At 55.4% G+C, this 12,538-nt stretch overlaps 6 protein-coding genes across 6 annotated transcripts in view; 4 read left to right on the top strand and 2 right to left on the bottom strand.

Annotated features, from left to right (window-relative positions):
• Window positions 1-121: 121 nt before the first annotated feature.
• On the bottom strand, window positions 122-2,147 carry PUNSTDRAFT_115235 (FAD/NAD(P)-binding domain-containing protein; the record flags this gene model as incomplete). The annotated part of the gene is made up of 7 exons (XM_007386141.1): window positions 122-584; window positions 638-791; window positions 855-1,184; window positions 1,239-1,336; window positions 1,399-1,787; window positions 1,848-1,933; window positions 1,991-2,147. The coding sequence occupies 7 exons, from the start codon at window positions 2,145-2,147 to the stop codon at window positions 122-124; spliced, it is 1,677 nt and encodes a 558-aa protein (XP_007386203.1).
• Window positions 2,148-2,880: 733 nt separating this feature from the next.
• Window positions 2,881-3,542, bottom strand: PUNSTDRAFT_136560 (ER to Golgi transport-like protein; the record flags this gene model as incomplete). The annotated part of the gene is made up of 5 exons (XM_007386140.1): window positions 2,881-2,917; window positions 2,976-3,098; window positions 3,205-3,317; window positions 3,378-3,446; window positions 3,507-3,542. The coding sequence occupies 5 exons, from the start codon at window positions 3,540-3,542 to the stop codon at window positions 2,881-2,883; spliced, it is 378 nt and encodes a 125-aa protein (XP_007386202.1).
• A 599-nt stretch (window positions 3,543-4,141) lies between these two features.
• On the top strand, window positions 4,142-5,418 carry PUNSTDRAFT_46131 (uncharacterized protein; the record flags this gene model as incomplete). Its single annotated transcript, XM_007386139.1, has 7 exons — window positions 4,142-4,249; window positions 4,305-4,389; window positions 4,440-4,519; window positions 4,710-4,802; window positions 4,854-4,982; window positions 5,076-5,200; window positions 5,256-5,418. 7 exons carry the CDS (start codon window positions 4,142-4,144, stop codon window positions 5,416-5,418), a joined length of 783 nt encoding a protein of 260 aa, XP_007386201.1.
• Window positions 5,419-5,766: 348 nt separating this feature from the next.
• Window positions 5,767-7,065, top strand: PUNSTDRAFT_54121 (uncharacterized protein; the record flags this gene model as incomplete). The annotated part of the gene is made up of 4 exons (XM_007386138.1): window positions 5,767-5,838; window positions 5,896-6,230; window positions 6,288-6,672; window positions 6,728-7,065. A coding segment is annotated over one exon (204 nt), but the record flags the coding sequence as incomplete, so codon positions are not given.
• Window positions 7,066-7,490: 425 nt separating this feature from the next.
• On the top strand, window positions 7,491-10,778 carry PUNSTDRAFT_105867 (Lecithin:cholesterol acyltransferase). Its single transcript, XM_007386137.1, is given in 20 exon segments — window positions 7,491-7,536; window positions 7,592-7,902; window positions 7,957-8,010; window positions 8,059-8,109; window positions 8,164-8,279; window positions 8,357-8,503; window positions 8,569-8,622; window positions 8,814-8,868; window positions 8,932-8,973; window positions 9,029-9,034; window positions 9,103-9,175; window positions 9,229-9,316; window positions 9,334-9,337; window positions 9,364-9,612; window positions 9,672-9,775; window positions 9,831-9,902; window positions 9,969-10,140; window positions 10,203-10,331; window positions 10,383-10,443; window positions 10,505-10,778. 19 exon segments carry the CDS (start codon window positions 7,693-7,695, stop codon window positions 10,627-10,629), a joined length of 1,812 nt encoding a protein of 603 aa, XP_007386199.1. The 5' UTR covers window positions 7,491-7,536; window positions 7,592-7,692; the 3' UTR covers window positions 10,630-10,778.
• Window positions 10,779-11,198: 420 nt separating this feature from the next.
• Window positions 11,199-12,538, top strand: part of PUNSTDRAFT_145230 (uncharacterized protein) — a 5,357-nt gene continuing 4,017 nt past the window's right edge. The window contains exon 1 of the mRNA XM_007386136.1: window positions 11,199-12,525. The gene's annotated coding sequence lies outside the window, so the exon portion shown is untranslated. The remainder of the gene's footprint in view (window positions 12,526-12,538) is intronic.

Below are 12,538 nucleotides of genomic sequence, written 5' to 3'. Positions count from 1 at the left end.
TAGCCAGTTGATCTCCATGGGGTTGTTGGCAATACACATGCACACAGTCCCCAATTGCATCTTCGTGTGTCTCATGGCTCAGATAGAAGAAAGTACATATAGGTACGCAAAAAGACGAGAACTACTCTGTCAATTTCACCAGCCCGAGTGTCCCTCTCTGCAACCGAGCAGCCCATCCGCTCAGCGGCTCATCCTCGAAATTACTGATCCCGCCGTGGTCCTTATGCACAAACCGCCGGGCGTTCACCTTCTCGAGCACCAACACCGTATCCTCGTCCTCTTCGCCCATCTTGAGCCCGCCGATATCGCGCACAGGGGCGTTGACGTCCATCATCTCCAGCGGCACGCGCCGGCTTGCGGCCTGGTGCATCTCGGGCGTCGTGGGCGCAAATAGTTTCCCGCAGAAGTCGAGCGCGTTGTCGAGCTCTTCTGGGCATAGGCGGGCGCCGATGTCGGAGGCGCCCTGGATGATGGGTCGGATCGTGTTGAAGGCGCGGTCGAAGTTGTCCTCGTCGATGTCGGAGAGGACGGCGGACGATTGGGAGCGGATCTGTTTGTATGCGCCTAGCACGACAACGAGGAATCTGCAGCGAAAGGTGAGCCTCAGGCCGGCGTACACGGAAACCTTTCTACTTGCCGAGTATAGCTGATAGCAATGCGCTCAGTATGCCACTTTGCGGCGCTGTGTTCATCGCAGTCACCTCGAATGGAGGCGGAGATGCTTGCAGCAGCTGCGAGGCCGCCTGTGAATGCAAGGTGGATCCCCGAGGAGAAAAACGGGTCGATGAAGGCTGGAAGGATGATCGGTGATTAGTACTCTATACGTGCAGTCTGGGTTCGCGAAGCCATCGCACCTCCCGCGTCGCCGATTATTCTCCAGCCGTTGCCCGCGTACCGCGAGGCGCTGTAGCTGAAGTCGCTCGCCATCTTGACCGGGGGCACATCACCAACGATGCCCCTCTCGTCTACACCGACCGAGCCCGTGACAAACTCGCCGTTGTGGATGAGCTTCTTCACCCCTGGTGCAAGATCCAGGAGTGAAGTATAACGATCGACCAGTGACGGGCGGGCGGTGCCTGTGGGATCCGCTTTCACGTATCCGTTGTAGATCTGCTGGTGCATGACGATACCGACCGAGGTCGTGCCGTTGTGAAGTGGGATGAACCAGGCCCATCCCGATTCGTCTGAATGAAAAACTGCGCTCGATGGATAGCGCTGAGGAGAGACGAGCCACGTACCTGTGAGCGCCTCGAAATATGTCGCACCTCGGCGATTCGACTCGCTGTTCGCCATATAGAGGTTCGTACCGCGCCAGTATCCCCATATCGCAAGATTTCTGCATGATGAACCGTAAGCAAATGCAGACGAGTGTCACATGTGATGGTGGTGATGCTTTACTTCAAGCTTTCAGTGAATCTTCGATTCTTCAGGTACTTCGACGAGATGATCCCGGCCCTCCCGCTGGCGTCGACGACATAGTCGAACGCGATCCTGCCCTCTCGTTTGCTGCCATCCGACATCTCTGCAACATAGGAGGCTGCCACAGCTCTTCCAACATCCCCACTTGGCAAGGCGGTCACCGCCGATAGTTCTTTATGACGTTCGAAGTGCACCTCGGCGACCCTCGTCTGCTGAAATACCCGAGCTCCGCATTCTGACGCGTGGTCAAGGAGCAGTTGGTCGAACTCGGCCCGCGGGACGTTCCACGCGTTAGTGTCATGGCCTAATGCGAGGAAGTCTGTATATCCCTCTCTCTTGTATTGGTTGAGCTTGAAGCCAGCTCCGGGCTGATAAACGAAGGCGGGATTCACAATCGAGATGGTAGGGTGGTAGCATGTGTGACCAACCTTCAGCGCGAAGCCATATCGTTCAACCTTCTTCTCTGCGTCGATGAAGCGAAGGTAATGTCGTACAGATGGAATAAGGCTCTCCCCTGCAGCGCAGATGAGAGCGTCAGCGACGTCGTCTTTGCAAAAGGAGATGGTCATACCAATATGATACCGCGGAAACTTGGTTGCCTCGAACACGACCACGTCAAATCCCTCTCGCGCGAGAGCAGATGCGGCATAGGAGCCTGCAGGGCCGCCACCGATCACAAGCACTTGCGCGCGTTCCGGAGGGCAACGATTTCTTGCGGCGTGTCCCATCGAAATATCGCGGCACACGGACGACGAAAGAGCATCGCTCCCGCGTCCTTTAGCTGAATATATAGGAGAACTGGGCTTTCCGCTGATGCGGTTATTGAGGAAGACTCGCGCTTGCTCGCACAAGTAGCTGGTGTGCCAATTCCGCATGCAATTTAGACCGGGGGCGGCCTGCAACGTTGGCGTAGCCAGTCAAATATCCTCTCGCCGCCACGCGTCTGCAGATCAAACGTTTCAACCGCAGTAGAGGACCAGAGATAAACGCCGCCAGCTGCCAATCGGGTGCATTTTAGGAGGTCAGAGGCCCATTACTGGTGGACTCCATGATCGGGTGCCGGCCCCGAATTGAAACGTGGATTATGAATCGGATCTGCGCGTGCGTTCCATTCGACGAGAAGCTTGTGAAGTCAGTCATTGCAGGTCGTTGCTCGCGCGCGGGAGCAAACGAAGCGGAGGTAGTGGCATCGAGAGTTAAAACGCCACCGGAAGCACTCCGACCGACTCTCAAGGGAAGTCAAAGCCCGTTCATGTACAGGAACGTGATATCATTTTCGGCAGTCATTATGGAGCATTCCAAGGAATTATGTACGTGTCGTCCATAGCAGGTTCGTGTGGTAACAGATAGAGACCAGTATTTCCCTCGCCCATTCTCTGCCGGCCGCGATCTCATCCGTCGCCTCCTTGTCATCGGCCGAGGCCCTCCACAAACGACCGGTATCAACGACTAAACGTGCATTTAGGGTTCGCTGTCTGCGATGAGGGCGACGATCATGCTGGGAAGGGGAAAGTCAGAGACTCGTGCACGCGGGGGATGAAGCCGGGGACGCGCACCGGTAGAGGTAGTAGAAGAAGCTGAGGAGGTAGAAGCCGAGCTTGATGAACGACTCTTTCTTGTGGGTTGACAAGGAGCGGAAAATCTCCGTCGCATCGTACATGTGTGATTTCTGCATTATCCTAGAGCGCCGATGTCAGCCCCTGTATCTTCACTGAGAGTAAGAGTATAGGGAGAAAGAAAGCATAGGAAGAAAGCAAGAGGTCCTTGTATCGACAGTAAACTGACTTATTTGCGTTGAAGGCTACCAATGGCAAGTTCAAGAGTAGCGCAGTCCATTGCCCAGATAGAAGGAAGAGCAGCGTGAGGAAAGCATGTGCCATGTTTTCGGGTAGGACGAACTACAGGGAGTGACGTGAGCATCACAGTCAGCGCCATACAACGGGTCAGAGCAGGCATACAGCGTTGAGTTTGTTGCAAAGGTCTATGGGGTTGATATAGTCGCATTCCAGGTCAGAGAACATGATGATCTGCGCGTTGAGGGTTGAATGTTATGATCAAGCATAAGCACTTGCAGAGATGCAACGCACGAAGAAAACCATTGTGAAGAGGAGCGCGGCAGCCATAAGGACCGCGAAGAGGAAGAGCCATCCTACGTGTCGGAAGGCGTTCGAGAAGGATCAACGCGCAACATTGACGGATACCCGGGTCATTTGTGAGTGTGGAGAGTATATAAAGGTTGAGTGTGATGGTAGCAACGCGCCCGTCGGAGGATGACGATGCCGAGTTGACGAGTCGTATGAACACCAAAGCAGGGAAAACGGGCAGAATGAGGACAAGAGCTCTGGTCAGAGAGTTTTTGGGCAAGAAAAATGCGATATACCTGCACCACCCATTTTCGCTCAGCTTATCGACGGAGGAAGGTCTATGCAAGATAGAGCACCGAGGGACGGGGATATCAAGGAGGGCGTGCGGTCGACGTCAGCTTGAGCGGAGTGCGCGCCAGCAGTCACGACGTGACAAGAGAGGCGGCGGTCACGCGCTGGGAATAGTGTGACGCGCTTCGAGCGCCCAAGGATTCGGCCCAGGCAGCTTGCTGCTGACGACGACAGCCACCTTCCTCTGCTACCCCTCTCCCGACCGCGACTGTATATCTGATCTCTGTGCCGGAGTATTTACTGTATCTCTCTTTTCTTTCTCGTGATATATCTGGAAGCGCTTCGCGATGCCTTCTCTGCTCGAGCGCTTGGACGTCAACATGGACAGCGCCGCCGGTCCTGCTCGCGGTACGCGCAAGACGGGCGGTCGAGGGAGTGGCCGATCGTCACCCTACGTGAGTCGCGGCTCGTGCATTCCTGTCCAGTATCGTATGACTAAGGGATGCGCAGACCCGGGGCCCGCCTGGTAACCCGGATGGGCAATGGAGCCACGATATGTTTGACAAGCACAACAGCCTCACGGCGCGACTCGGAAGTAAGTTCGAAGTCGCCAACGTTTCCTGTGACGTGCTCAACGCTCTGCAGTAACGGACACGGACAACGGCACACCCGGTCGTCCCCGCCGTGTCGATGCGACTTCCGCCTTACAGTATCTGGTCAAGCAGGTTGGTCCATGCCCTCTTCCTACAGTCGTTCCACGTTGATCGCTCTCCTTCACTAAAGGTGGGATCAACTTGACCCAGGTTTCCGCTCGCGTCTCCTGCTCATTCAGCTATCATCCCATATTTAACAGGCGCGTCCCGCATATACGCATATCATCATCTGGACTAACCTCGTCTGTTTTTCTTTGTGCAGGGTGATAGCATGTCCATCAAAGGCGCTGCCAAGTCTGGCAACGTAGTCGAGGTCCGAGGCCTTGCCGTGGGAACCACAGCCGAGGACGTAGAGGTATGATTCGATTCAGTCAGCAGCATTGCTTTACTCACGATCCGCACTTAGGCGATTTTCAAGCGCTGTGGACCTATCGTCAAGGCTGAGATACATCAGAAGCATCCGGAGCTGGTCATCCGTGTCACCTACAAGGAGCAGAAGGACGCCAAGACAGCCGTAGAGAAGTTCGACGGGCAGGTTCGTGCCCGCATGCGCCCTTAGATGATCGGAGGATGTTGTGCTTACATAGAACGGGTACTCTCAACTCGACCTCGTTGAACTATCCGTCAGAACGCGGATGGAAAGAAACTCCATGTCACCATTTCCGGGACAAAAGGGACTACTATCGGGTCCCGCTTCGGGCTTGATCCTGTTCAAGACGGTCAGGTCGTCCTCCCACCTAGCGACAGCGATTCGTACGTAAAGCACCCCTGCGCCTCACGTCGTAACGCATCCTTATGGTCGAACCAGGAAAATGCGGAGCGACGCGATTCTGCGGGAGGATCCCCGTGCCGCGCTCGTGGTCGTGCCTCAAGGTGGCGACCCGAAGGATTATATCCAGCAGCAGTCGACGCGTACGTACCTTTTGCTGCGGCGTGTCGCGAACGTGTTTCTGATCTCCGCCGCGTCGTGACAGGCGGTGGAGGCCGTGGGCGTGGTGGACGAGGCCGTGGACGAAGAGGTGGACGACGGGGCGGAAATGGTGGAGGGATGGATATCGATTAATGCTTTCCCCCTGCTTGATCACCATCCTGAACATCTCCGTGTCTCTCTGTTCTCGTCGTGCTATATCTTGGTCTAATATCGTACATCTCATGTTGAGACGTTGACGGTTGCTGTGGTCGTAACCTTTGCACTTCTTCACTGAGAACGTTATGTAGTAGTCTCGTGATTCCCGTTCATGCTTCTTATCTTGACTTGGACTTGGACTAGTTCACGGTATATGATCGACTGCGACTTTCCTCAGCCAATTGGTGCGGCTTGCGGACACTTGTCCATGCGACCCACTACAATTGCTTACGCCGCGATGGGCATCGCGATGCAACCTCTCGTAGTACGACTTCCGCGCCGAGCACGCCCTTGGCTTCTATGCGCTGACACTTGAGCCTAGATCTATAGAGCAGCCCCGCAGTATGCCACACACGCGTTTGCATCTATGGTTACAGAACCCTGCCGGCCAACTCATATGCATGGCGTGGAGCAGCCGAGAACCCACATGAGCTGGGAGACCGTCCTGCAAGCGAAACGGAGGCCGCAGTGGGAGGGAACATACATCCCAATGGACCTGTTTTCTTGCGCACGAGGGCTTGCGAGGCTATGTTCAAGATGCTAACAGCACGGAGCTCCCTCCGAAGATTCCTATCCAGGATTCCGTACATCGCGGGCGCTGCCGTTCTGCACTGCAAGTGCCCATCCGAAACGGCGACCCACGGGAAGGAGGCAGAGGTGCGTTTGTTTGATCCGCCTCGCTGCTGGAAACCGAGTCCAATCTGAATGACACAGACACACAGAAAACCGTTCTCACCCCCGCAGTATGGTGTATATAACGTTAGACCGGCGCCCTCTTGTGGGCCAAAGCATCTCCGCAACATTTTCTATCTCTCGCATTCCATAGTATGGGCGTGAACATCCCCTCCTTACATCATTCAGCGCATTCGCCAGCGCCTACGGACAGTTTCCTCCCGGCAATTCCACACTCGCGCGGGGCACCCCACGTATCACCTGCAACGATCTCCGTCCATCTGCGCTCCGTCCTCAAGGGACACTGGATCTCGCGTCCAGCGTTCCTCAGCCGGCTCAAGACGCATGGCAAGTGAAAAGGGAGTACAGATCCGTGCAAATAGTTATTTACCTCGGATCTATCGATAATAACTGGTAGTATCGGAAAGTGAGTGCAGTACCATGCTGGATCCTCGAACGCGCTTGTCTGACGTTCCTCGCAGCGATGCCATCGATATTTATATATCCGCATTCCACGCCCAGGCGGGTTGATTATAGCGCATTCAACGACGGGTTAGGATAATGAGTTATCCCGCCTGGATCGCGAAGCACACACTCTGCGTGCCATGGGACGGTCCGCTGGTTGTCAGTGTGTATGCTTGGGAGGCGTTCGATGGCCATAACTTGCCAGTGTTCATCGAGGGTGTGTGGACGTTTCGGACACCGAAATACGGAATTTCCTACGTAGATCATCCCCGGTGTTCTGCGTTAACTGTGGACTGTATTCGTGTAACAGTTCGTCGGTATTACATACAGAGCTAGTAGTATCGCTTCAATCCACAACCGTCCATATCATCCGCGTACAAGGCATCACTCAGACTGAGTGACGCTGATTGATTTCACGTGGACTGTCATCATCGTTACGTAGAGGCTAGCTCGGACCGGCAGAGTGCATACCGGCTCGCGCTTGAGTGGTGACATAGACGTACGGGCTCTTTGACATTGGCTACACGGACGGAGACCAACCACTATGTCTCCAAGGCGCCGTAGAGCGCACAAAATCGCTGTCGATACGCAGGACGAACATGCCATAAATGATGCACAAGGCAAGGATGCCACCTCGGGTGTGGACAGTGTGAACGGTCTACGCGACGAGCTCGCGCAGAACGTACAGGACGCGAAGGAAACGCACAAGAAACCGAAAGTGAGCTATTCTGGTTATGCCTCTGGATAGCCAACTCAAGGCCCATCATGTAGCAAGAAAACCCATGGTACCTCACTCGAAAATTCATATTTCCCCTTGGCATTCTATGTCGGTGTCCCATCGTCTTTCGGCTGAAAGATTGCTGACCGAATTTACCTCACAGTTGGTGTTCTCCTCGGATTCGCCCTCGTCCAACCTGGAGACCTACCCGAACTTCCGGCACATCTCTCCATCCTGCTATCCGAATACCAAGACCTGTTCAACATGCCCAACATCTCTCTGGAACATCTGCCCTTCAAATACAGCATGGACTTCTCGCGAGTGGAGACGGAGTGGCAACGATTCCGGAGCAGCATACCCGAAGTATGGAAGCTCAACACGGATGGACGTGAATTCCAGGTCGGCGAACAGATCAAGGCGCAGGGACTTACGGCACAATACCCGGTGGTTCTGGTGCCAGGCGTTATCTCTACGGTACGTCCTAGCGCCGTCATACTCTTCTATCCCTCGCTCACTTACCACGAATAGGGTCTGGAATCGTGGTCTACCGAGTCTGAGTATCGTGACTTGTTCCGCGTCAAGGTAACTTTGTCTTCTACTCCGCGTTCGCCACTGCTCACAGTGTCGTAGGTTTGGGGCGGGTTCCCCATGATACAGCAAGTGATGTTCGACAAAGACAGGGTTCGTTGGTCACATCAACCGAACGCAGCACGACTTATCGGTGGTTTCTTGCAGTGGATGTCTACGCTCTTGCTTGACCCGTATACCGGGCTCGACCCTCCCAAAGTCAAAGTTCGCTCTGCGGAAGGAATTAGCGCCGCCAGCAGTTTCATCCAGGGATACTGGATATGGTCAGTCATCCTGCCCCTTCCTCACTACGTGCCTGTCCATGCGGGTTGTTACTTACATCACTTTCCATCGTTGTCAGGTCTAAAATCATCGAAAACCTTGCGGTAGTGAACTACGACACCAATAATCTTTATCTGGCACCCTATGACTGGAGGCTATCGTACGGTAACTTGGAAGTGAGAGATGGATATTTCAGCAAGCTGAAGGCGAACATCGAAGGATTTGTGTGAGTACAGTATCCTCATATGCGTCCGGCTGGTGCGAACATACTAACTCCTCATGCCAATGCAGAAAGAAGGAAAGGAAAAAGGTTGTCATTGCCGCACACTCAATGGGCAGCACGGTAAGTCTTAGAACACAGCCCTTGTCCTGTGACCTAAATTGACATTCTGCCCCATAGGTTGTACTGGTACGAACGCCTTTTACCCTGCATGCATCCGCATTGACGGAGCTGATCGGGCAGCTGAATGCACATGCAGTATTTGTGAGCACGACTTGCCCCTCCTCGACGCCAGCTGATGAGTTATGGCGACCAGCATGAAATGGGTCGAAAGTCCGGACCACGGCAATGGAGGACCTCAATGGGTTGAGGTCGGTCGGATTTGAGTCCCTGCACCCAAAACGTCATTCTGACGAAGCTCACTCGGACATCAGAATAACATCGAGGCCCTGATCACGATAGGTGGCACGCACTTGGTGTGTCTTTCCTATTATCCACTGTTTGCATCATGCTCAAGCCTGTCACATCTAGGGTGTCGTGAGTGGCCCCTGCTATTCTCATCCTGTATTGTACTCAAGGTCACACTCTCCTAAATATCGGCATAGCCGAAAGCTATGGCAGCGTTCCTCTCAGGAGAAATGAAGGATACGGTACAGATCAATCCCTATGGCGCATACGGTGAGTCACATAGAACAAATCACTAACGGATGTGCTCTGAGAAAGATGGGTAGTCCTCGAACGCTTTTTCTCCAGAAAGGAACGTCAACGGTTATTCCGCAGCTGGGCCGGCAGTGCCAGCATGTGGATCAAGGCAACGCTGTCTCCCTCAAATCCAGAATCGTCGCGCTGATATCTCATTACTGTAGGGAGGCGACCTCATCTGGGGCAACGGAACCTGGGCTCCCGACGACCCACCGGATGCAGGCCACAGCCATGGTGAACTTATCTCGTTCCGCGCAGAGCGCACGCTTGCCACGGCCTTCGACGCATTGAGGCTCAAAGGCGTAACAAACGAAACTATCGAGGACTTGACGAAGCACGAGGCGCAGCTCACGAACATGACGTCGCGGGAAGGAGGGACGTGGATATTGACGCATACGCCCAATTCCTTCCAGGTAATATTTGGAACTACACGCTCGGTTCATACGATATTGATGATGGCTTATACTAACAGCGGATGATGGAGACGAACTACTCAAACGGGTTTGAGAAGGATGAGCGTCAACTGATACGCAACAATGCTGATCCGTCCAAGTGGAGCAATCCGCTCGAGGTTCAGTAAGTCCAGAACGTGTTTTCTAATCAACTCGGCTGAATGGATTCATGTATCCAGGTTGCCTCATGCACCCTCCATGAAAATGTACTGCGTCTACGGCCACGGGAAGGAGACCGAGCGTTCGTACTGGTGAGACAGTTTCTGGTTTTGCGGTTTGACCGGGTAGCTCATTTTGTACCTGCGCGAGGCGAATAGGTACGCACGAGGCGAATACGAGTATGATGAGACCATTGCGGATGCCGCTGGAGCGGTATGTGCGAACGAGACGATGGAACATTGCGAGAGCCTCCGTCCGCCACTGGACATGCCGCTCTATCGATCGACCTGGATAGACTCCGAATACACGGATGAGACCGCGAATCCGAAGGTACCGCACGCCGTGACTTGCCCGTGATGAAGCCCTTCTTTACGGTTCCTTCATCCGCCCAGGTCATCAACGGGGTCAAGATGGGAGAAGGCGACGGCACCGTCAGCTTGCTGAGTTTGGGCGCGATGTGCGTCGAAGGTTGGAAACGAAAGCGGTGGAACCCAGCTGGGATCGATGTCGTCACCGTCGAGGTTCGTCGGGGCCGGACCCTCATTGTGAATGTGTCTGATCCCGGACTGCAGCTCCCGCATCATCCGACGCCAACGATACCGCGCGGCGGCGCCAACACGAGTGACCACGTCGGTAAGCACTCGTTCTTCGAGGGCCCGCTCCGAGTACGAAACATAACGTACATCTTTCATAGATATCCTCGGATCGACCAGGCTCAATGAGATCATCCTCAAAGTGGCTACCGGAGCTGGCAGCGAGATCAAGGATAACTTTGTCAGCCGGATCCGAGAATACGCGGCCAAGATAAATTGGGATTAGTCGGACGATCTATAGAGTCCACCTACAAACGCTGTTGCGCGGCGATGCATGGCATGGATATAGACTCCTGGAAGAGTCGATAGCTCCACTGTACCGGTGTTTCAGCATCTGAAGCTTGACGGCTCCGCAAGGAATGACAGCTTAATACGATGATCACGATGATCAACCTCTGACTCGTTCGAGGCTGTTCCGAACCTCAACTCGGCAGCTCATAGGCTACGTGACGTCCAGGCTGGTCAGCGATGGCTATCATATAGATTGGCGGCCCGTGCTTCGGATTTCCAATGATGGACCTTATGTATGTTTCCGTCAAGCGCTCTGTTAGCTGCGTCCGCGAACTTCCATCAATCGCGGAAACCGTTCACGAAGGCGATGAGTTCGCGGTACGGAAACGCGCCATTCGCCGCGCCGACCGCGAGACCAACCTAGTCACTTGGCTTCTCTCTTCGAGGAAAGTCAGTCACGCAGAACGTTCGTCGTTGACGCGCAGAAGTCGGAGGCAAGAGTGATTTGCGTGCGCATACGACGCAATGAATATGTGAGTCGATGCGAGTCATTACACCCCTCGAGGATCGGAGCCGTGCATGTTGAGCAAGCCTCAAATACCAATGTACTTACACCGGATGAGCAAAGCTATCGAACTCCTTACCATCCCGTATCTCCGTATACACCCACACAACTCCCGACCAATCAATCAGCGCCAAAAAGACATGGCAGTCTGGCCAGAGGACGCCCAATCCACAGCAGCCACGCTCGTCCCCGACGACGCGCCCCTTATCGCAGGCAAGCGTCAACGCCAACGCCAACGACAGCGCCAAGGTCTTTACTCCAACCTCGAGCGTTGCCCGTGCGCGCTCCACACCCTCTGGCGCAAGTACACCTCCTCGCGCCGGGCGCCCCACACTTCGGAGGGATCGGCGGGAACGTCCGCGCCTCCTTCTCCTGCTCATTGCTCGGCGTCTTCATATCCCCCGGACAAGAAGCCGTCGTCGTCGTCCAGCGCTACGCGTGACCGTTCGTGCGCGTTGCGTACGCTATGGAGGAGAGTTAAGCAGATACCGACGCCGCTGCCGGCGGGGCGGCTTGGAGGCGGGCGGAGCTTGGGCTTGGAGGCGCCGCCGAAGCGGGGATAGTGCGCAGCGCGCGGGATCGATCCCGAAGTTCGAACAGCTTCAGTCGGGGATAGGGTCACGCGCTGTGATAATACGGAGCAGAGCGGTAGAGGTTCCGGGGCGGTTAGATGGACGGTCCCCCGTGCTGCTGTAGGGAGTACGCCAAAAGGAAGCAAGGGAGAGTTCGCTACGTGAACCACTCGCGATAGCTCTGCCTGCATACGTGCGATCGATCAGCTATCGGGCGTAGATTCAAAAAAGGAAAAAAGCTTCCTTGACTCACGAGAACGCGCGCGAGCGCGCCAAGTGAACTCGAACAGGCCATTCTCGACGGTCCGTGGTTGGTCGCCTCTGTGTCGTTCAGTCTTCTGCGGCGTTCCACTCCGCGCCGAGCACCTCGCCCAGTTTCGCGCCCAGCCCGCGCGGGGTAACACCACCCGCGCCGTCCGGGCCGTCCATCCATCGCATCAACACCGCCAAGTCGCCGCGGTTGGCCCTGTGCCCGCGCATGCCGTGCGCGGACTCGGCGCGCAGCATGCCCGTAACCTCGACCATGCCCTTGGTGCCGATGATCCCGGGAGCGTCCGAGGGCGAGGCGTTGCCGAAGGCGCGGAGCGCGCGAGGCTCGCGGAGACGCTCGGAGACTTTCTTGTGTCCTGGTGGGATGTCGGACCACGATTCGGTCTTGATGCGCTTCCAGTAGGCGTCGATTTGGGCGGAGGCGGCTGCGAGTGCGTCTGGTGCTGGCTGGGAGGAGGAGGAGGAGGAGGAGGAGGAGGAGGAGGGGGGGGGGAGGG

The sequence above is a fragment of the Punctularia strigosozonata genome (genome assembly GCF_000264995.1).
Source record: "Punctularia strigosozonata HHB-11173 SS5 unplaced genomic scaffold PUNSTscaffold_10, whole genome shotgun sequence".
Classification (NCBI taxonomy): Eukaryota; Fungi; Basidiomycota; class Agaricomycetes; order Corticiales; family Punctulariaceae; genus Punctularia; species Punctularia strigosozonata.
The sequence above is the reverse complement of the archived record's forward strand: the minus strand, read 5'-3'. Positions and strand labels throughout refer to the sequence as shown.